We start from the raw sequence: 24503 nt of genomic DNA on the forward strand, positions 1-24503 counted from the left end.
GAAACCAGAGTCGTCTCCACAACTCTGTTTTCTTGGCAAACCAAAACACACACACACACATACACACACACACACATACACACACACACACTAGCTCATTAGTGTTCCAGGAGCGTCAGTGATGGCTGCTGGGGAGGTCAGGGCCGGCGGAGTCGGGAGGTCATGTCAGTTCAGGGGGTCGGCTCTTAGTTTTCACTTTTTATTTTGGCGCCACCAGAGACAAAAACCAGGTCAATCAGACGGAGGGTGAAAATGCAAAACAACAACGATCAATGATCAGAGAGTTTTGAGTCTCAATTTTTATTGATTCGTCCTCTGAACGTCTATTTTCTCCCAATGTGACTTTTTCGGAGCGGCTCATAACACATCTATAAACACATTCCATCATCATGATTAGTTATATATGATTCACAAATACTTCCTGGAGCCTCACCAGTCGCTCACACTTTATAAAATGCAAAAATTATTTTCATTATAAGCAAGGTCGGCTGGGAGACAAATTTCCTTTTAAATTAATGGGAGTTTTTCCGTTCAAAATTTCTTAAATGATGTTAATATATGATCTCAACTGGATTGACCCGCCTTTTATGGCTTAATAATTGTTGAGAATAACGTGAACTAGAAAAGGAGGCAGTTCCTGTGCAAAGCATGTAATTACTGTTTATAATAAAACCATCACGAGGTGGAAGTAAATTTGGGAGCTAAGGTTTTGGATTTTCTGAAAAAATAAAAACCAACGCAGGAAAGGATTTGAAAAAAAAAATGGTTTTAATAAAACTCAAAAAGTTCTCGTTTCCGCCGGTGGCCAAATATATGAAATCTGAAAGCAAAAAAAAAAAAAAAAAAAAGGAAAAAACCTCAGTGGGTTTCCAGAAACCGTGGCCTGATTGCTGCACATAATCCGCAGCCGTTGTTGTCGGCGGGTCTGCGGGATCCGTTTCCTCTGGACTTGGAGGTTCCTACCGTGTGTGGAACGGCGAGGATTAACCGCCACTGATTTGTGGAAACTCTGACGCAGGGAGACGCCGACGCTGATTGCTTTTAATTTTTTTTGGCACTTCCAGAGCAGAGAAGGACGAAGGGGAGGAGGGAGGAGATGGCGGGAACCTACAACCATTTATTAGCCTTCCTCCGTTCATTAGCTTCACTGCTACTACTCTCAGGGTGGCGCCAGGGGCGGAGCCTGTCCCAGCTGTCAGTGGACCAATCAGAGGGCGTCATATTGGGCTGCACACCCAATCATCTCTGCTAATGTTGGCCAGATTAGTCATACATGTATGTCCATGTACTGGACATACAGAGGTATGGAAGACGTTTCCTACAATCCAACGGTGATGTGAATAATAATAAAGTGCAAATTAGCAATAAAGTGCACCGTTATATTAAATAGTAAACCTAAAACTGACACCTGTCAAACTCAAGGTCCGCGGGCCAAATGTGACCTGCCACATCATTTTATGTGGCCTGCGATAACATCTTAAAAGGTGTGATTATCTTAAAATAAATAAGTCAAACGCATGAATGGGCCATAAACAACATTTCCCGCAATACATACCGCAGGTAAATTGGAAAAAATTGTGAAAAATTGCCCCGAATGAGTGAGTGAATGGTTGTCTCTCTCTGTACAGTGTATACTGGCTACCAGTATATAATCATCAACTTGGGGTGACGCCAAACGGAGGGAGTGGAAGAGTGGAGACGGAGCTGAGCATCCTTACATCCTGATGGCGAGAACGCAAATTATCTTGCTAGTGAGTCGAATGAATGCGTGTTTCCGTATGACGTGTTGGACCTGAATGAAAACAATATGTGGACATGGATGACGGAGTCAATAACTGCTATGACGTGTGGATGAGTGAGTGAATAGTGGCTCTATATGTGACACTGATCAATCCAACTGGAATTGTCTCAAAAGGGAGAGGGTGAGGCGGTCCAGATGCTGAAGGAATGGATGAATTTAGAGAAGCATGAGAAAACTGTAAGACTGAGTACCAGTCTCTGGACGTTTGGGGTGTTTATACATTTAAAAACCCACTGGACTCACCTGTGCGCAGCAGCGCCCCCTGGTTTCTGCATCATGCCAGGACTCAGAAGTGTGTGTGTGTGTGTTTGTGTGTGTGTGTGTATGTGTGTGTGTGGGTCTATTCGGCCTCTGGGATGTCAGCTCAGCTCGACACCAGACTAAACACACGCAGCAGTAAGACAAGCAAACGTTGCACAGCTTTTCAAACACACACACACACACACACACACACGCACACACACACGCACACATACACACACACACACGCGGTTCAGAAGCTTCGACCAGACCGTGGAACGTCGGCAGGAAAAAACAACACGAGCAGATCTCTGTCCCTTGGAAAGCAGAGGGTAAAAAGATCTGGAGCCTGCAGGGCCGGCCAGAGGGGGGCCGGGGCCGCCGGGCACCGAGCAAAGGCCCCAGGCCGGGATGACAAAAAAGTCTTGGGTTAACTTTTCTTTTTCTGAATAAATCTGGAGAAATGTCTAGTGACAGTTCATGTGTGTGTGTGTGTGTGTGTGTGCGTACATCAGACTTACTGGCAGATGCAAACTGACATTAAAATAGGGAACGTGCTCAGCATCTCAGACACACACACACACACACACACATACACACATACACACACACACACACACACACACACACCATCTCTTCAGCCCTAATGACAGAAGACCGAAGGCCAATTTCCATTGGAAGAGTCTTATTAAATGGACATCCTGACTCGCGCCGATGACTCAGAGTGACTCTGACCTGTAATCGGTCGGACTCGTGGACGAAGGACTCGCCCGGTGGTGAGAAGGTGTGGCTCTGACCCGGCGGGGCGGGCGAGGCCTGGTGGCAGACGGCAGCGACGGTCCGGCAGGCCTCACATCCGCCATCGCCGTGACAGCAGAGCTAAATAGACAAGTAAGGATTTTTTCCAAGATTTCGGGCTGCCGGCGACATTTCAGATTTCTGCTGTGGGACGAGCACGCTGTGGGATTGTGGGTTTCTCGGGGCGGCGGAGCTCCTCTTATTGTTGTGACCTCCATCTGGAAAAGTTCCTGGAAACCTGCGGATGACTGGAGGCCCCCCCCCCCCCCCTTGCTCTGCCCGCCCGGGAAAAATCTGAAACTATTACTGAAAAGGCGTGAAAATAATCTCTGAGCTCTCCTCAAAAACACCAGCCGGTGAGAAGCTAGGACGCTAATCACCGCGTAGCTCCTCAGGTGAACGTCTCCGTCTCTGGAGGAGCCATAAACATTCCGACCTTTAACGCCCCCGCTTGTTTTCTCTCCTTTCAGGATGGCAAACACCCCCTTCCAAAAAAACCCTCCACCCCCACGGAGCCTCAGCTGACCTCTGAAGCTTTGGTTTTCCTCCCGTGATTTACGGGTCGCGAGCGACGGGTCCGCTGAGCGGTGGCGGCGGGACTATTTGCTCTGCGACCGGGTTAATTCAGACGCGGTCGCGGCGTAGCGGAATGTCCGTCCACCCCCTCCTTCAATCCGTGTTTGCTTTGGACACGTCGTCTCTGCGTTAGTTCCACCGCCGGCGTGGATTCACGTCTGTTTATTTGGAGACAAGACATGACCTTTGACCTCGCCAAATGGGGGGCTAATCCCACCGCTACTGTGTCCGCCTCCCAACAGATTCCGCCGGCACGATGCGAAAACATAAAAGTGTGACTCTGAAAGGCTTTTTCACTGCTTCATCCATCACTTCCATCCCCCTCTCAGCAGCTCTTGGTGGAGGATGGAATTACTTCACCTTCATTTCGGTCAAATCTCTATGGCAACACTATGACAACACTGAGATGTTGCGTGAAATCTGTAAAATAATTCCGGATTCTAATTTTACATTGATTCATTTCCTGACGGATGAAGGCGCTGATCTGAAGCTTTTGAAACATTAGCTTGATGACTCCTTAATGCAGACATGTGAGCAATGTGCTAGGCTAACTAGCGACTTGGTGAACTTAAAACTCCTTGCTAAACTTTTTTTATTCTTTACTAGTGTCTATGTTAACCTTTGCTAAGCTTTTGTCTTCACCTTTACACTGCTATGCTAGCATGATTTTAGCTATATCGTGGGGTCGAGTCAACGTGTAAATCTGGAATGTTTCTTCGTTAATCTTTAAAAATATCCAAGATGAACGTCCATGTCGTTACAACATGTTAGCACGTTAGCAAGGCTTCTCTGGTCCTTCAAAGCGGCAAGAAGATCATGAAGCTTCATCTTGGTTAATTGCCTGATCTTCTTGTTGCTTTAAAGGACCAGAGAAGCTTCGCTAACGTGCTAATATGTGACAACAACATCTTGACTCACAGCGAGAACGTTCCTGGCTGGTATGAGGTTCTCCTTGTTCTCCATCTTCAGTCCGGAAACAGTCAGTAAGTCCACTGAAGATCCTTGCGGATGAGCGGGTCAGTGGTTGGATGCTTGTGCACGTGGCCCTTTGATTGACAGGTGACCCATCCAGGTTAAACATCGCCTCCTCGCACCTCATGGTCTCAACTTCTTGATAGCATTCACCCCTTCACACACACTCACACACCAATCGCAGCGGAGCAGCTAACCAAGCCGTCACAAGCACCTTGTTTTCTTGCTCAACGGCACTTTGGCGGGAATCAAATTGCCAAACTGACCTCTGGAGGGACATAAGACAGGAAGCAGCGTTTCCAAAACAATACTTTATAATATTGTAAATGTCAACATGTTAGAGCAAAGAGTTCTGAGAAAAAAAACAAAACAAAAAATGTACTAGTTTCCGTGACAACGATGGAACAAGTCAAAAAAAAACAATAAAAAAAAAACAAGAATTTTAAAAACCTCTTTTTTTTTCAATTTTACATTTATAAACTAGAGCTCGTCGCCTTCTGAACTGCAGTGGTCATCACCTCCATAGATGAATGAATGAATGAATGAATGTATGAATGAATGATCATCGCCTTCTCACCGTAACCACGGACCCTTTGGAAAAAATGCCATTTTACCACCCAAAGGGATGAATTGAAAGCAAAAGGAGCCGTTATGTCAGTGAGGTTCGGTGTTTCTTTTCCTTACGCTAACGGACGCCGATTACTTGACGCTGGTCTCGGACTGCCGTTTTATTTCCCGAGAAACCCTGATCGCCTCCCGACTTAAAGAGGGGGGAAACGCCACCTCTAAAATCCAGCCTGCTGCCGACTCACCTGTGGTTTCGGGAAAGTTCTGGGTGTGATGGCTAGAGAGCCGTGGACCTCAGCTTGATCTTTACACGTCAATGACGCCTCTCACCGATCGATGGGACGTTCAGTTGGACGTGACATATGAGAGTCGGCCCTTGGAGTTCGCTCCCGTCAAACGAAAACGATTTCCAACGGCAGACGTCTGTCCCGACGTCACCCTGGATGTTCTTGCGACGTAAAATTGAATTAAAAAACATCTCCGAGATGGTGAATTAGTGACTTTCTAATGAGTCCTCCTGCCTCGGAAATCCACATTGTGGGAACAGGCGGACATGTGGAAAGGATTTCCGAAGGCAGGTGATTTAGATGCGTTGCGTCACCGCCGGGGGCGGCGGAGGTCGCTCCGTGGCGAGCAGCCGTTCGGAGAACCCGATCCAAGGAGCTCGGTGGGTGGAGGGGTGGGGGGGGGTGGGGGGGGGGGGGGGGTTGGGGGGCGGAAAGAAATGCGGATCAAACACCTGCAGGACTTCGACGAGGCCCACCCAGAAACCCAGAACCGTGGACGAGGGGGAACCGGACCAGGCCGGAACGCCGGCTCGGGTCAGATCTGCAGAAAGGGAGAGGCGGCGATGATCGGGTGTGATATAATACACTGTGTGTGTGTGTGTGTGTATGTTCAAAATATGCAGGACTCTAGTAAATATAGATCCCAGGTGTTTTTTTTTCACTGCAAGTTAACCGGTGGCGTCCAGAATGAGACGCTCAACGTCACAAAGAAACAAATGGAGGACGTCTCGTCAACCGATGAGACAAGAAAACCGGTAAATGCTACTAAAAAAAACCCACTCAACGACAGTGAGGACAGTTAATGCCTTCAGTAACACCCTAGAAAAGGTACAGCTTGTGAATGTGTGTATATACACCCGTGTGTGTGTGTGTGTGTGTGTGTGTGTGTGTGTGTGTGTGTATGTGTAATATATCATTTCTTTTTCATATATAACTCTACTATGAACAGACAGTAAATACACAGTTGTATACAAAGTACAAACCCTTTCAACCCCCCCGGCGGAAAAAAAAAACAAACAAAAAAAACCCTTCCATCTACAAAACACCTCATGTCAAAAGTCTGGAGTCCGCGCTGGCGGGGTGCGGCCTGCGCCGCTGCTCGCCGTGGGGGGCGTTTAGGGGTTGGGGGGACAGAGGTGGCGTCCAGAGAAGACACAGCAGGAGTAGTCGGCGGCGGTCCTTTATGTACAGGAAAAACAGCAATAAAAATGTGGCATGGCTTCCTGTTTACTAGTGAAGGACACACACACACACACACACACACACACACACACACACACACACACACACACACACACACACGCACACGCACACACATACGTGTGCACAAGTTATAGGCAGGAAGTTCGAACCCACTGGCCAATATGACTTGCTAGGCGTCTGGATTTTAACCCTTTGCCCCCCCAATTCTCATCTGGCTCTGCAGGATACACACACACACACACACACACTCACACGCACACACCGAGGTGATGTAACAACATGTCGATTACATCATAGATCTCGTGTTGTGACTAAACTTCGTGCGAGCAGACGAAGGCGAAGGCGGCGCTCCATCGCCTGGAATGTTTTCAGTGGAGGTTTGCTAATGTGCCGCCATCTTGGCTCTGCTCGCTCCCGAATAGGAGCCATTATGTGCCATTTTTCGTTTTGTTTTTAACTTGCAGCAACCAGAGATTAATCCAATCGTAAACTTTCCGGTTCTCTACCGAAATGCCCTTCCTCGCCGTCCCTCGTGACACCGCTTCAGGGTCACATGTGTTCTTGATCAGCCGTTGCTCAGACTGCGGCTCATTAAAAAATTAGCTTCAACACATTACGGCCCGCGAGAGCAGAGCCTGGATAGCTTCAGATTTGTGGCCCATGTGTGTGTGTGTGTGTGGGGGGAACCCCAGAGGGGGGCGGGGCTTTGGTCCTTGGAGGAGCAGCGTGCTGATTAAACAATTTTCAACCAGAGGTAAATTAAGGGCTTATTTTGTTACTTCATTAAATAGATCACCATTGTACCTTGGACTGGACGAGCTAATCACGCTAAGATGGGGGCCAGTGGGCTGTGATGCATCTGAATCCCGAGCCGGTGAGCAAACTGTGCAGCCACGAGGCGTTTGAACCACCGGCCACATCGGCGTTTGAGCGAAAAATGGAGGACTGAACCCGGCGTGAGTGTTTGTGTGTGAGACGCGTGCACACCTGCCTCGCGCTGGTACACCTGACATTTGCGCGGCAGATGTTACGGCAGCTAGTGTGACCCAGTCACACCCCTCTGGAAACTCCCAGGTGGTATGAGCCTTATTATGGCAGGGACGTTGCTAAAGCGTGAAACTAATCCAGATGTCTGAACCGCGGGTAGTTAGTCAGTGTTCTAAGCACTACAGTCTCCAGGGTCTCCCAGCGGAGCATGCTAGCAAACTAGCCCCTGAATAAGAACCTCTTTATCGTTGCGCGAGTTGACCTTCTGAGCCAAGGTTCAAACTAGCCCCGGTAAGAGAACTGAAGCGGTACCTCTTATCGGACAGGGACAAACTCCACCCCGAAGGCAACTCCAACTTCTTGCTGGAAGTGACCTTCTGAGCCGTGGTTCAAATTAGCTCCTCGTAAGAGAACTGAAGCAGCGCCTCTTGTGTAATTGAGACAAACCCGGCCTCAAAGGCAACTCCAACTTGTGGCCGGAGGTGACCTTCTGGAGCCGAGGTTCAAACAAGCCCCGGAAAGAGAAGGGATACAGTGCCTCTTGTTCTATGGGGACAAACTCCGCCTTAAAGGCAACTCCATCTTATGGCTGGAAGTGACCTTCGGGAGCCATGGTTCAAACAAGACGGTTGAAAGGAAAGACAGGAAGTGGGGAAAGTACAGGTAAACATGCCGAGGCCACTCCAGTTTTATGTGCTGACAACATGGGAGGCTATTGGATGCCCTGGCGTAACGGAAATGTGGAGGAGCAGCGGAGATCAGGACCTGCTTCCAAGCCTGTTTTTCTTCTCTCCTTTAAGGCAAAGGTCTTGTCACTGTGATTCAACAGAGCCCCCCCTCAAAAAAAGGCACAGTCTTTAACTGTCCAAATACCTGTGGACCTTTATCACCTCGGAGAGTTGTTTCCATTCGCCCGGGTGGCTGGGGAGAGCTGGGACGGTGCGACGTAGAGCGCAGAGTCACAATCACATTAGCTCTGGTGGTTTCGTTTTTGGAGACGAGACAGAAAAAGGTACAAAAAAAAAAAAAAAAAAAAAAAAAAGGAGACTTCGGCATCGACCCATCGACGTCTGCCTGGTGTTTCTAAAGGTTACTGGCACTCGTGGAATGGTCCATGTCAGATGTGTCATGGGAGGATGCGACACGTTGGCGCCGACCAGTCATCTTCGCAGTTTTCGCCCCCGCCTCGGCGCAGTGCAAGGGGGGGACGAGGGAGCGGCGTTGAAAAGGAAAAGTTCAAGGATTCTTCTCTACATTGGTGCGTCCTCTTCCATCGGCTCCTCTTCGGCCCTGAATAAAACAAGAGCGGTTATTCGTTGATCTCAGCTAAAGGAGAACTCCTTTTCTCTAGAGGTCCCCTCGCTGGCGTAACGTACCTCTTTCCGATGTGCTTGTTGGCGACTGACAAAGAGGCCATGGCGGTGACGGTTTCAGCCTCCTCTGCGTCTCGTTTGAGGGCTTCGCTCAGAGAGCACCCCAGCGTGGAGGCGGAGCGCTGCAGAGAGCGCCAGTATTTACCTACAAACAAGAAGCGCAGTGAGAAACCTCAGACGTACCACTGAAGGCATCACGGCCACTGCGCGCCGTAATTTCCGATTCTCACGGCTGGACAGAATTCTCCAGTCCGTTAAATCGGTCAGAAAAGCACGGCTGCAATTGTACAAAAATCACGAGTATAAACTGAAAAGTGCCACAGGCAACTGGATGGGATGTCATCCATGTGTCTTGATTTGCATAGACAAGATGCTGCTTCTCGAGGCCAAACTTGAATCTGCTAAAAAGACAGTCTGACTGGAGGTTTTCAAAATCACGTGTACATAGCTGCTTTCGCTCTGGAGGAACATTTTGTGGGAGTAGGCTGCTTTCGGTCCATTTGGACAGCAGAGGGACCAGGGATGACAGAACCGCTTTAGCTCCTACTCTGGGTCATGATCTTTTTAGAGTCCATAGGTTCTTGGTGGTCGGTGGTACTCATAAGCCACACCCATTACCAAATACCAGTGGAACGCTGTTTTTATAACCTACGGTGGTCACAGGTCAGCTGTTTCCTTGCGACAAGTAGGACAGAACAGTAAGACTGCTACACCACAGAGGGGTTTCCAGGGCTTGCAAGAGAAACATCAACGGTTCCAACAGTTAAAATGAGTGTGGAGTTAGCTAATCGCTAACAGGGTTCTTCGCAAGGCAAAGCAGCGTAAGGAGAATATACAAACACTTCAACCCCACTGTAGTTGGGTATAGGCTATAAATATTGTTTCCGCCATGCAGAACATGAACGCTGCAGCATCTCCATGTCATCTTCCCCGTCTTCTTTCATAAGATTTGTTGTTGAGTGTGGCGCTTTAGGATGCTAATCACACCAGTCCCTACCGTGGTCCCCCACTGCCAGCAGGTACGCAAAACCAAAAAGTGGAAGAGTCTAGTCCCGGGAACTAAATTCAACTTGGACGCTACCCTCAACTTTTCTGTCCAAAAGTGGACATCGATTGTGAATATCACAACGGTTGCGCACGTTTTATGCCCTGGAAACCAGGTGCTGATGCGTCGGTGCTCCGACCCCTGGATCCATGATGTCATCGCTGACCAACTTCAGAGTGCATAATCTTCATAAGCTCAAGCAATTTTTCAAACGCGGGAGACCAGAGGACATAATGACAGATTTAACCAATCTCCACGACCAGAAATATGATCCGAAAAAGAGAAGAAGAGGCTCAGAGGCGGGAGATGCGGGACCACACACTTGGTGGTAAAGCCTGAATGACTTCAGAGGAGAGGCTGCAGCGTCCGGATCCCGCAGAAACTTTCCTGATTGAACGAGACTTCAGATATAAACAAACATGGAGGTGGACTCATCATCAGCTGCTCCTTGCTTGTTTTGCGCTGGAGCGTAAATGAAATCTGCAGATGAAGTCATGGGTAAACTGGCGTGGCCCCGGGCCGTCTGAGGAATGAAATGTTTCTGTCTCAAAGGAGGTGCTAACGTGAGCTACCGCTACGTGCCGACGTGCCATCTGTTTGATGACGCTTCTCGTTTCGCTCGCTCCTAGCAACCATTTCAAATAACCCTATCTCCAACGCTAACATCTGATTGAGCACATAAATAACAGTCCATCTGGTTTACATCCCATAAGAGTAACAATGCCATGAACTGCAGCGCCTAGCCAGGCGTCCACCGTTATTGTTTCTTTTGTGAATATTAACGGCATCATTTCGGCTATTAGCATGTAGCTGTTAGCACTGATCATTAGTGCTTGTCCTTCCCGGCTCATGGGGGTTCGATGCAGAAGGCTGCCCATTTCGAACTGAGGTTCCTGCACCGGTACATCTGTATGCTGTCCCGAAGTGTTGAAAAAGGTGCCTAATATACAATTATTATTATTATTATTATTAAATACTTTCAAAGTGTTAGATTGAGGGAAAAGGCCGCCCACTTTGAACTGGGATCTGTATGATGTTTCTGGGGGAATGTATGCTTTCTGATGCTCATTTTGAGGAGTGCGGTCAAGGCGGAAGGCTGCCCATCATCTTAAAGACCTGTTCTGCATGGAAAGCGTCGTCAGACAATTGCATTTTAACTAAAACCTGACTAGATATGAGAAATCTAGTAGCAGCAGATCACTCACTGTGAGCTTCGATGACCTTCTCCATGGAGTGGACGGCGTTGGCGTTCGGTCTTTGCTGCAGCACCTCGTCCGGAATGGGGTCCAACTGAAACAGGCACAGTTACATGTCATGTTACAGTGCAGGTTCGTGGCACCGTCTGTAAGAGGTAAGGGGTCTCATATTTAAATATAAGTAAACCTGTCCTGTTTACGCTGTAAAAAGGCGGGGCGGGTTTTGATTCGTCGCACCAAGACGGTCCCTGGTTGGATTCCGACAGTCTTTCTGTGTGGAGTCTCCATGTTCCTCTGGGATCTCCGGGTTCTTCCCAGAGTCCAAACACATGCAGGAGCTTCATCAGAGACCCTAAATTGCCCAAAGGTGTAAATGGTTGTATCTATGACGGCTCTGTGAAAAAGCGAATGATGAGTGGACGTAATCGATCCTGGGTGAATCAAGGATCTTGCCCGGTGACAGGTAGGATAAACGGGCAACACCGTTCACTCTCTCATGGGAAATTTGGGGTCTCAGATGAACCTCCATCATGTTTTGGGACCGCAGGAGGAACCTCACGCCCGCAAGGGGAACACATGAAGGCTCCAAACAGAAAGGGGAATCCAACCAGGGACCTTCTCTGGCTGCAGCCGCACCCCCTCCACCATATCTGCAGCTAAAAAAGCAGAAAAGAAATGCAGGCAAAAGCCTAGAAGTGAGGCAGACTTCCTCTGCCATAATCACAATGCCATGAGTGCATGTGTGTGTGGGGGCGGGTGTGTCTAGCACCTTTTATTTTTGGAGCTGAGGCCCAAAACCGTTTGAGCCCCTCCGATTTAAGCGGCCTGTGACTCCCTGCGGCTTCCCGCCGACAGCTTTTCGACCAGCCGAGCGCTCACTTTTCGGATACACTGACCGGATGTGTCCTTGCAAGCGTTCACCTCACCTGAACCGGAAAGCCGAACGCGGATCGCGGTCCCCGAGTTTGAATCACTTTGAGACTGGGGTTGCTGACGCAAAAGAAAAGGAAAAAACAAGAAAAAGAATACAAAAAAAAAAAAAAACAGGCCGCAGTCGGGACGCCATCGCCTGCTCACAAGAGCCTCGCTACTCGGACCAAGCAAAAAAAAAAAAAAACAACAAAAAAACAAAACTACAATACTACAATGTGCACTTTGTACTGTGTTCCACCCAGAGGACACACACACACACACACACACACACACACACACACACACACATGGAAACTGCCAGCACATACAAACACACGAATACACACACACACACACACACGAAAAAAAGAAGGCGAACCTCAGGGAGAGCAGCTCCAAAACTGCAATTGAGAGGAAACTGGGCTTTTCCCCAAAGCGCCGTCCCAACCCGGAATGATTTAATTTCCCCTTTGGCCGACTGCGCATACGACACGCTCTCATCCTTTCTTTTTTTTTTTCTTTTCTTTTTTGTCAAAAAAGGCCCATTCAGCTCGGCTCGAACTGTTTCTGCTCGGTCACAATCCCGGCGGAATTAAACAACAACAGAGAGAGAGAGAGAGAGAGAGAGAGAGAGAGAGAGAGAGAGAGAGAGAGAGAGAGGGAGGGAGAGAAGGTCCGCCTTGATATTTGGGAGCAAAGCTGTGAACAGTGAGGAGGAAAAATGACATGGTTGCCCCCGGCGATGCTCGGCTCCCCAGACTGGAAGTTTTTCTTTTAATTAGAAGAAATAGCGTGGGGAGGAGGGGGGTCCTCGGGGACGATCGAGGGTCTGGGGAGAGGCATACTTTAATCCTGCTGTGTCACGACAGGCTACATCATGGACACACACACACACACACGTGTAGAGCGGAGCTTGTGCAGAAATTGTTTACGTTGCGTCGGCGGTTAATTAGCTGACAGGCAGGAGACCAGCTTTTATTAACCGGTTTACTAAAAGCTCCTGACGGTCTGCAGGATCGGCGCTGGCGATTATCCCGGAGTTGACCAGATGTGTGAATGAGAGGGTGAATTGTTGTTTGTCTCCATATTTGGTGAATGACAGGGTTGTGAGTCTCTACATGACGTGTGAATGAGGGAGTGAATGCTGTAATTTCCGGACTATAAGCCACTACTTTTCTCTTGCTTTGAACGCTGCGGTTTAAACAATGATGCCACTAATTTATGGATTTTTTTGGGGCTAAAGAGGAACTTCACGCCGCCGAGACATTTCGCCTCGACACATCGGACCGATGAAATTACCGTGAAATTCTGAGACCGTTCTATTCTGACACCAAAAAAAAAAGAGACCACTTTATTGGTTTTAGTGCGCAGATGATGAAGAAGAAGATAGCGATCAGCTGGAGATGGAAAAAGCGGGGGTTGAAAATTAATGGATCAGCTGTGTTACAGATACTGTTAGGAAAAAAAAAAAATTCCAGCGCGTATTTGTGGATGTTACTGGTATGTATTTAATTAAAAATAAAAAAATAAAAATTTTTGTGTCACATCTTTCTGGGCAGTAAATATATCATATTACAACATGGACATCTGCTGCCTGTATATGCACAAACATATTTGTTTAGTTATTTTTACCTGATGCGGTGCATATTCAGGTGCGCTCAATCCTTTGATAATTGCAGTTGTTGTATATCTCAATTTGATGTATTAGTTTGGGTGTAAATACATCAATATGTCTCTGTATTTGGAGAACGAGGGGGTGAATGTTGTCTCTGTATGTGGCCCTGTGATTGGTCCAGGCTGAACCCTGCCTCACATCCAATGACAGCTGTGATAGCTCCGGTTCCAGATATCAAATAAATGAATGAATAATTGGTAATAGCTTGCAAAACAAAATGTCTGACGGTGTCCGATATTGAGCCTGCTGACCGCCCAACAAAGCGGCTGCACTCAGACGGTTGGCATCGAGCTCCTCTTGCTCCTCTTCTGGTCTTTTCCAGGCGCAGGACGCTGATGATCTGTAGGACGTCTCAGAAGTTTTGCCGTTTACCTCTTAAAACCGAGTAGATCAATCACGCGAATGACCCGAGTCAAGGCTCGTCAACAATACGGCGTGCCGTAAAGTCACGAGTCAGGTAAAATCTCTCAGTCAGCCGGGGGCTCGACCGAGCGCTGAGATTTACTAGACCGAAGGGGCGCCTCACCCGCCTTGTGGTCGAGCCGCTATTTTTGGTCCGGACAGCGCCTTGCACCTGGGAACGGTCAACCACGGATCCGATCCAACGCTTTCATGTCGGGTCCTGGGAGACCGCTGCGGTTTTTGGGTGAGAAAGCATGACTTTCATCACGCCGATCCCAGATTCCCCCCCCCACCCCCGGCCGCTCCTCAGCTTGAAACTGTCAATCTTTTTGCCGTGCCTCCCGTAACCCTCGCCGTCACTCCAGCTCGCCGGAGCCCTGCCCGTTCCGACCCGGGACGCCTCGGCTCCCCGTCGGAGCGGGGTCAGGGGTTCTCCAAGGGTTTCACCTCAGAGTGGGGGTTGAACTGGAGGGGGGGGCGGCGGCTTGTCTGCGTGATTGACAACCGGGCCTCACGCTTATAAACTTTAATGGCTCTTGTCAGGGTACTCCGGGGGCCTCCACCTGGCAGGTAGGGCAACACACACGTCTACCGTACTCAGACATTTTGTCTGCTCCATGTGTGTTTATTTGAGTTTCCCGGCTCCGGGGCCCTCCGTCCTTGCGGCGTCCATCGCGTGGACGCGACCGGACGCGGCTCTATCTCAAACCTCTCCCTTCCGAGCGACTGAAGTCCAGGCCAACGAGACACTATGGAAAGCGGCGAGCCAAGAGTCCGGAATGTGCCCCGGTGAAAACATTCCAGGGGGAAGGCTGAAACAAAAACAGTGGAAAAAAAAACCCCAAAAAAAATAAAAAAAACGAGGGATTCCACTTGTTCAGCAGAAGAAAGCTGCACAAGGCGTCCATTGTTTACTGTTGTGTCCGTGTGTATACGTTTGGCGGTCACCGCAACCAGTTGATTATGTTATGCTAACTGAACGAGGTAATGACGTGTATTGTGCAAACCAGGTGACCTTTTCCACGAGGGGGGGGGGGTTTGCCTTGTTGTCACGGGAGGCGGCGGGGGGAACGGCCGGGCCCAAGGGGGACAGGTGAATTCGAGCGTCTTACTGTAACCGGAGTGTAAACACGCCAAAAAAAGCCCTCACAGGCAGATGGGAACAATTAGCATATTAGCCTGTTGTTTATCAAATAATTGCTAACAACCGCGCTTCTCGCAGGGGCCAACATCTGTTTGCGGGCAATCATCAATTAGTCCCGGGTTCAGAGTTGACGAGCGCAGTCGCCAATACATCATTCATGAGCTATTTAACAAGAAAGACTTTGCGATTACGCACTGCGTCGGCGGGGGCGAATAAAAAACGCCCGTAAAGTCCATTCAGCAATTTTCATCCCTCTCTTTCCCAGATCATTTGAGCCGCTTTCAAAGGAAACCCAACGCTCATTATGGCATAGCTTGTCTTACCCCCGCCAGTAAAAGCAGGCATATATTTCACACTAGCGAGCAGTAAAACACCGGTGACACACCAGGTTAGAGAGGATGCATGGAGTGCCTTTACAATGTTTACACACAGACATATCTTTTTTTTTTTTTAACTTCAATCCAATTGAATTTCTCTTGAATTGAATATCAAACGCTGGGAAACAAATGTCCTGTTTGCATCAACATCAGGGGTCCCCGCTAATCATTTGGCACCGATCGGCAAAGAAAATCATTTTTGGTACACAATATAGTTTTTTCATTTGAACTTCCGGATCTTATTTTGAACGACCGTTTCCGCCTTCGCCTTACGGCCGCGCTGTTTCACACATCATTACATTACATTACATTGCATTTGACAGACGCTTTTATCCAAAGCGACTTAAAATAGAGGACATAGGGACTGCAAATACACTTGCAAATACACGATGCACAGGAATCAGCCACATCAGCCACAAGCTGGCCCTTGCGTCAGGAACAAAAGTCGCCGGAGAGCTTTTTCGGGAGGAAACGAGCAAACGATGAGAGCGCAGAAGCGTTGAAAACTGCCGGCAAAAGGGAAGCTGCATTTAAAAGAAATGATCAAGATTACTCCCTCGCTTACAGGTTCCTCACAATAGGTGATACACCAGCTCCGCGCCTGCTATTTATTAGTTGCAGTCAACGCAAAATTCTTGTAATTGCCTAATATAAAGTGAAATAGTTGAGCCCCTGCACCTCTAACCGATCCACGAAAGTATTTCCATGTATAAAACCGGTCCCTGGTAGAAATGACGCGATCTACATGATGTGGCGAGATCTGGTACGTCCGTGATGGCGTCTCCGTGGACCAATCCATCACGCAGATCGAAGGACGGCCGACCAGAAGATGCAACTGCGGCGTCAGTCGGCGTTGACACACTGCAGGAACATTTTTTGCAGATCGGAGAACCTTCCTTGGTGCACTGGGGCAGCAGAGGAACCAGGGACTCTGGACCTCGGCAAGGTCTTTTTCGGTGTTCAAAAGCCACTTCTTGCGGACCGGAGAGTGCAATTTGTAAAAAGGATCCTACATTAGTCAGCTGTTTTCTTGCAACAAAATGGAAAGAAGCAGTGAGAAATGGAGCGACGAAAAAGTCCGAGCTCATGTAGCCCCTGCTACGCCACGGATGGGTTTCCACGTGAACTTTTTGGCTAAAATAAGTACGGAGTAAGCTCGCGGCGGGGTTCTTAGCAAGGTAAGATGAAAACAATTCCAACGCATCTGAGCTTTCCATCTTTTCTTCCTGTACTACTTCTTAAAGGTTTGTTTTTCAGTTGGGGGCTCAAGGTGCACGTCTTTACCGTGGTCCCTTACTGCCCGGGCCAGGGGTCGGCAACCCGCCGCTCTCTGATCCCTCTGATGCCGCTCCCTGTGGCTTTTGAATATAATTAACGAGTATTTAATTAAAATATATTTTATTTTAGTTCGTTCATTATTAAAACGCCATTTTAAATTTGAAGATTAACGGTGATCTCGTAACATCTAAATAAAATGTGTGAAAATATTTTTGCATGTGCCAGAAGTACACAGAGAGAGAGGACCGGCATTTTTGGTTTACTGCCGGTGGATAATTTAAGTTTTTATAAATACAAGGAGGACTCAAATAGACTTTGAGTATTTTGCTTAAAAGTAACCTTCAACCCGGCGTCTCTTTTTGGAGTTCAAAATGTGTTGTCTCATACAGAAATGTAATTGTTTTTGTTTTTGTAATTGTAATATTTTGCTTATACACAGCATAAAGGCCAAAAATAAGGTTATATGCCGTGTTAATTCATTTTAAAATTTCAAACGGATTGTGTGTTTTCTTTACTGTGGGGAAACGGCTCCAAAAGTTCTTTGAGTGGTAAAGGTTGCCGACCCCTGGTCTGGGAAATTGTAAAACAAAAAAAGGTTTCTCTGGAAGTGAGTAGTTCCTGGAATCAAATTCGAGTTGGACACTTAATAAAATAAGATAAACTTTATTGATCCCCATAGGGGAAATTCCTTTGTAAAATTCCTTTCTGTGCAGCTAATGACTGAGCCTACTTATTCTCCTCCACTATCACTCCACAAGCTCTCTGAAAACTCTGGAAATGACAAATCTCAAACTGATTTGCCTGTTGCTCTCTGGGCTGGACTGTCCATACATGGCTCTGCAAAGACGGCAGCTTTAAAATAATTGTCATATTTTCAAGAGAAAATTCAATGGAAGGGATGCCAGCAGGGGGGTTCAGTGAATTCTGATCTGGAAGCTGAAATCAAAGGAAACTGCAGAGAAACCGGCCAAAAATGTCAATGAAAGTAGTGCAAAAAAAAAAAAAAAAAAAATCAATAAAATATCCAATGAATGACAGCGTTTCAAAGGTCTGAACAAAAAGGAGACCTTGGGAAGAGTCTGTTTTAAAATTGTACCCCAACCGCTCCAGGCAGACGGAAGGCCGCCTGCATCGAACTGGGATCCGTCCAAGCTTTCTGCACGGATAAAGGCGGCGTTTCCTCGCCGCCGTCTCCAAGTGCCTTGCTCATAGTGAACGTATGGTTTCTGTGGATCCTTTCGAAGAGTGCGGTCCGGTCCCGCTCTACATGGAAAGTGTCATCAGACAACCGTGTTGTGATCTGAAGCTGTAAAAACCGAGTCTGACTTATCTCGACTCAATTCCGCCGGTCTTTTCGGCGTCCAAGGTCCCGATCCGTCTGCGATGGGGCTGAAATGCCCTCGGAGCTCAGCGAGTGCACACCAGACTCTTGCTCAATCCCTCGCTGATGTTTTCCAGCTACATTCCACGTCCATTACTGAGACCTTCACTGAGATTACGATAAAGGCGCTCGCTTCCTGCCATTTTGATCCGATCGGGGACCTTCAGACCCTTCCCCTCTCCCCTTGTATCGCCCGTTATCAGAGTGCCGTCATCGGCCCTTTTGTTCAGAGCTGACGTCACCCTTAACCTGTACGGTCTTGCACCATTCTGACGTCACTATCCGAATCGCTTTAATCACCAAGTAATTACAACTACCCTATTTTACGGACCATATGGTGCACCAAGGTGCAATATCAATGAACGGGTCTATTTTTATTTTTTTTTATCACGCTTTGTTCCCTCAGAAATCTTTACTTGGTGCAGTTCATCTGCTTGCTTCCCCCACTTTCCTACCACTGATTAATTAATGTTGAATTCTTTCGCAGCTGTTCTACTGCCATGATCTAATGCGCGACCGATAGCCTTGAGTTTGAATTCCACTTCGAAAGTATGTCTCTTAACAGGTGCCATTTTGGGGGGGTCCTCATACACACAAATGTACAGTAATATTATGTTGAAGCACAGTATGTACCGGTATTACAAAAAGTGTTAGGGGTAAACGTTCTGTTCTCTGATTGGTTTATCATTGCCACTGATAGTGGTTACCTAAAAGTAGTGTGAGGTTGGAACACGGTTGTATTCCAGTACTACATAATTAGTTATCGAACGTCAACTATTCAACCAAGGACGGGCTTCATACGTCCCTGTGTCAGGTGGAATGGGACAACGGAGCGGCGTCGTTGTTTCCCAAAGTTGCGCTAAAACATTTTGACAAATTTTTGAGCGCAGTGGACCACATAGTTCCAAGAATCCAGACATATGGTGCACGGCAGATTTTTGAGAAAATTTAAAGATTTTAAGTGCGCCCTACGGTGCAAAAATCCAGTACGAGGAATTTGCTATGGCTAACGGTGCTAAACAGACAACATGAAAGAGGCATTAAATAAATTAAGGGTGAAATCTGGGCGATTGTGGTTGGAGGTGCAAAGTGGCAAGTTGTGCAAAGTTAGAGGGGTTGGGACAGTGTCAGTGGGGAAGCGAGGCCTGTCGATGGGAAGAGAGACTTTATGGCGGGTAGTTTTGGTCCTGATGGACCACAGCCCACTGCCAGAGGGAGGTGGTTCAAAAAGTCTATGTTCTGGCTGGGAGGGGTCACCCAGGATCTTGCCTGCGTGCCTGTGGGTCCTAGAAGTGTACAGGTCCTGTAGAGAAGGTAGATTGCAGTCGATCACCATCCCATTTGACCAAGTAACATGAGTTGCTACGGAGATGGAGGAAGACCCCGCCTCGGACGAGGAGCTAAGACGGTTCTAGGAACTGAGGTCCTTGCTCTCTGGTTCCTCTGCTGTCGAAATGCACCAAGAAACGTCCATGTTCCTGAAAAGGTTCTAGGGACTGCAAAGTGTTCCCAGAGAGCGAAAGGGTCTGACCACTACACGTCCCCCTGATTTCAAGGTTCCTCTATGTCAACGTCAAGGCCTGCGGGCCAGATCTGGCAAACAAATGGGTTTGATCCGCCTCGCAAAGCTAAAACATACTAGGTTTCAGGGGTGTAATCACAGTAAATACTGTGAACTAATAAAAGCTTTTGTCATTTGAACCCCGCGCCTCGAACTGTGGAAACATTTTCATGCAAAATACCGGTCCTTGGTACGGAAAAAGTTGAGGGCCGCTAATGTACAGCGTTGTCTCTTTCCAGGAGTGATGGCCCAGGAGCTCAAGATAATCTTCGGGCTACGGCCCCACATAGATGTCTTGCTTGTCACATTCTCCTTTTTGAAATCCTGCACATCAGCCCCTCTGGACTTTGCAAACCTGCATAGGTACAAGACTCTGCAGCTGCTTCATAACAACCCTCCCCTCCACCTCACCACTTCAAATGATTACTCCGTTTCCCTCCATTATCTGATCCCCGGGCCCGGCCGACCCTGCTGCAGGAGGTGTGAGGGTAACCATTTTCAGATGTGTCCTGCCGACGGGGGCCTCGGGTGAACGGGTGAGAGCGGCGTCCTGCAGGGCCCGGGCAATTGACGCTCGCCGCCTCCTGCCTATTTTCGAATTTTCAGCTCCCTGTGGCACTCATCCAGTGACCTCCATCAAACCCCTCGCTGCGTCTGGTGCTCCGCGGGCTGCTGAAACCCAAGACGCCGACCCCCTGATCCAATTCATTATTTTTGCAGCGGGGCTGCGTTGTGAGCGAGGAGAGTGTCCTTCGAACGGGAAGTCCTCCGTACAAAAAAAAAAAAAAAAAAAAAACAACCCATGACAGCGAAAAGCATCCACCCTGTTGGAGTGTCCTTGAATTCCTGAATCGTGCCCAGCTGTAATTGCACTGCTATGTAGCTTTGAGTCACAGCGTAGGTGAAATTATTAGATTAAGGCTGTAGCATTTCCCCCCTCGCAGGCGGAGCGGGATCCGGCAGGACTGTCCTTGCATCGAGGAGAAACACACTTCAGCAGATGTTTTCAAAGCGGCGAGGTGGGCCTCCCTAGCGAGGGGGGAGTCCGCGGTTTCACAGGAGCCTCAGTGATTGCAGGTAAAACAATATTCGCTCGGTTATGAAAAGGAGGTGACATGCAATGACCTGAAAACGCACGGGATGTGGTCGAAGATTTGAGGTGGTTTGGAGGGATTTTTGAGCATATCTCGCTTTTCGCAGACAATGATCTTTGATTTCGTCTGACAAAACTCTGAAAGATTTGAACACGACGACCATTCCAATCAAGAAAATTGCCGCTTTTGGAAAGAAAAGGAGTGTCTAACTTGAATTTAGCTCCAGGAACTAGCCTCCTTTTTAGTTTTTGTACAATCACAGGCAGTAAGGGATCACGGCAGGTGCGACACAAGTATCTGGAACACGCACTTTTAGCGCAACACTCAAATACAGTGAAGTTGCTGCAGCGTCCATGTTCTGTACGGCAGGAATAATAACCACGGACTATCAGACGGGTTGAAGTGTTTTTACCTTCTCCCCGTACTGCTTCTCTGTGTCTAGAACACCGCCGTTAGCTAACTCCGGACTTATTTTGGCCAAGTTGTTGCTGTTCTTCTGCAAGCCCTGGAAACTCCTCGGTGGGGCCGCGGCCAGGAAGACCTTGGACCTCTTTGTCGCTCTATTTCTCGCTGCTTCTCTCCTCTCCAAGCGAGCCGTCCCAGCTGACCAATGCTCAGAAGTTTGTTTGTTTTTTTAGATAGCAGTCCGCAGTCCCACACTAAGCATCTAGTCATGGCCGCTATGAACTCTACCTATCACCACCAAACTAAGGCATACAAGTACCCTAAAGAAGACCCTGCTTTGCTAAAATGGTTCTAGGAACAGAGGATGCACAAAAAAGGCCTAGTTCCTAAAAGGGTCAAGGAACTGCTCAAAGTTCCATCAGTGAGAGTGGTGCTAAAGTCGTACAAATCTGAAATTCGTTTGTTATGTGCTCAGCATCTTCCCCAATTTCCAGAAATGTCATGCTTAGTTGTTCAATTGATGACCTGCAAGTCTCAAGTCAGTTTCTTGCCAAACTTCAGGTTGACCTCTGCTTATTTGTAGTTGACTTCTTACAAAAAATAGCCCATTCCTTGCTTTGTCACTTAGGTTTAGCTAAGTCCCACTGATTTCTCGGTAATTTCAAGCTAATTCTGCATCTGGGGGCCTTGTGCATTCTTGAGCTGTGTTTCGGTGCCTCGTTTCGAATTTTATCTGCAGGGAGGTCTGCGGTGTCAGACTTTATAAACTCCTTAATCTTGAAGGTTGAAGACGCCGCTTGCTCCATGCTGAACCTGGTTCAGCCCGGCGTACCGGTGATCATCTTTTGGAAGCCGGTCTGCATCTTTCGTGTTCCACTTGATAGTAATATTGCTCTTTTTGATTTCGATCCAATAGTCCACACCGGCCAGAGGGGCTGTTCAAGGATTCCGAGAACTCACTCAGAGCCACAACAAGAGCTAGAAATCCAAAGGCAGATTTGTACATTTCCAGAATGAGCACAGGAAAAACAATAATCAGGTTGGATCATTTTCTCTTCCTGAAGCCAAGCATGTGTGATCACCAACTTGCTGCAAGTACAAATTGATTGGCAAGAACAACAAGCGAGCCGTCCCAGGACTCTCAACCTGGTCTGCCATTCACGCCACAGTTACTCAATGTTGTTATTTCGTGTGGCGGTCTCTCACGAGCGGTGAAACGACAAGACGAAGGGTCGTGTCCAGAAGGTACAGTGGAAAGTGAAGAAAAGGCAGGTCCGAGCCCCCGTCGGTATGACTGCTCTCGAAGTGTCACGGGGGAGAAGATGATGGATTCAGCAGGTACAGTAGCTATTCCTATTACAGCCAACACTCGGGGCGTGCGCTCGTGACTCGGGAGAGGTCACATTCTCAAAATAAATCAAGTTACAACAAGGCTGTCCGTCCGGATACTCGCCCGTGATCCGCAGTGCGATCTGTAAGGGCGCTGACATGCCTCACTTTACACTGAAATAAATACGGCCAGGATATTTGTCGAGCGCTATTTACATGTTTTGTCTCGACGTCGAGGCGGCGTGACACGCGTAAGTTATTGAGAAGAGGACACGCAAGGATCGGGCATAACATTTTCATAACTGCTTTCATTTGTGCAAAGGACAAATGATGCTATCTATAGTGGCTTTCACTTTGGGAACATTCTGGCGTTCCTTTGGGATCCATTTTGCCGAAACTACATCTGCCATTCAAACGACATTGGAACCAGGACCTCGGTTCCTAGAACCACTTTAGCTCCCACTCCGAGGCAGGGTATTTTACAGTTTCATAGGAACTCACGTGAACTTTTAAGCCACGCCCATTACCAGAGCTTCAGAGCACCATTTTTATAAACTTCTGTGATAAGCAGCTATTTCCTTGCATCTTTCAACAAAATGGACAGAAGCAGCAAGAAAAGGAGTGATGAAGAGGTCCAAGTTCTTCTGGCCTGCTACGCCACAGATGGGTTCCCAGGGCTTGTGGGAACATTTTGGCTACATTAAGTTAAAAGTTAGCATTAGCCGATGTTCTTCACACGGCGAAGCAGTGCAAGGAGATGCTTCGAACCGTCCGACAGACGGGAGCTGTTATTCGCGCCGTGCAGAACATGAACCCTGCGGCAGCTGTAGCGTCCTGTCTGAGCACTGCAGCCCAGAGGACAGAGGGGAAACAAACTGCTGAGGGAAAAGAGCGGTATGCGGAAAGCAGAGATGCGACTTATACCAATCAGACATAGTAAGTGCTTACCAATTGAAGTATTAAATTTGTTTTATGAGCAAATGGAGATGTACGGTCACAGCCAGGACATCTAACTGTTACTCTAGTGCTGAGGAAAAATTAGTTGCTTGCATTCCCTACAGTTCCAAACAGGTAGTGCTCGGTTCTTCATCTTCGGGGAAAGATTTAAATCAATGAGCAATGGTTTTTGCGCAATAGCGGGGAAACTCAGTCATTTCCCAGCAGGGATTCCTGACCGGAGGCGTGGTTGTTTGTTCGATCGCTGAGTATTAAGGTTTTAGGGGGCTGGTATATTTGAAAAGCAAATAGTTTGATCGGCTCACTGACCCGCAGGCTACCATAGGTCCCTTGTGAGTGGGATAAGGGGCGGTATTGTAATGTACAACTTCACCACAAGATGTCATCGGATGCAACAAACATTCACGTTGACCTGCTTTGTTTCATGTCCACATCCTTGCGGTCAGGAATAAGACATTCTGCAGTTTAACAGCTGCCCCGAGGGACTTTGGAGACTCACGCTGATGGCAGACGTGAAGGTCGGGCTCAAGGAGCTGCGAAACGTGGCGCTTTCGAAGCGCAGAACCCGACAGCCGAGCGTGCCTGTCCTCCATCTTTGACACAAACCAGCTAACAAGACCGCCGTCTCCCCTCCCCAGCTCAGCTCCAGAATATCTGCTCCGAACCGCAATTCAGTAGTTCTCTTACCATAAAAGAAGTTATCTTGGATACATAATCTGCGGGGGGAAAATGAGACCCGGCGGCCCGTCCAAGAAATCGCTCCAGCCTCTCCATTAGCAGAAATAAAAAAGGGGTGGGCGGCTTTTGACGAGCCGCCATTCCGCTGTGCGCCATGAATCACAGACGCCTGGTGTTTTCTCAGCGCCGCGGTTCAACCTTCCCACTCCCGCCATTAACCTTACGCCTGGAAATCCTCTCGCTCTGACGCAACTCTGCGTCCAAG

The 24503-nt window shown here is 48.1% G+C and overlaps 1 protein-coding gene across 5 annotated transcripts in view; it reads right to left on the reverse strand.

Annotated features, from left to right (window-relative positions):
• Positions 1 to 4683: 4683 nt before the first annotated feature.
• The window catches only part of hdac4 (histone deacetylase 4), a 147400-nt gene continuing 127580 nt past the window's right edge, over positions 4684 to 24503 (reverse strand). For 4 of the 5 annotated variants that reach the window (XM_086145331.1, XM_086145332.1, XM_086145334.1 and 1 more), the window contains 3 exons: positions 11055 to 11139; positions 8808 to 8949; positions 4684 to 8721 (listed from right to left, as the gene is read on the reverse strand). In XM_086145331.1, coding sequence (XP_086001457.1) covers positions 8682 to 8721; positions 8808 to 8949; positions 11055 to 11139 — 267 coding nt within the window. In that variant the 3' untranslated portion in view covers positions 4684 to 8681. The remainder of the gene's footprint in view (positions 8722 to 8807; positions 8950 to 11054; positions 11140 to 24503) is intronic. The other variant, XR_015106039.1, reaches the window with a different exon arrangement.

Source organism: Fistularia commersonii, chromosome 4 (genome assembly GCF_037954325.1).
Source record: "Fistularia commersonii isolate RoL2024-O1a breed Wild chromosome 4, RoL_Fcom_v1.0, whole genome shotgun sequence".
NCBI lineage: Eukaryota > Metazoa > Chordata > Actinopteri > Syngnathiformes > Fistulariidae > Fistularia > Fistularia commersonii.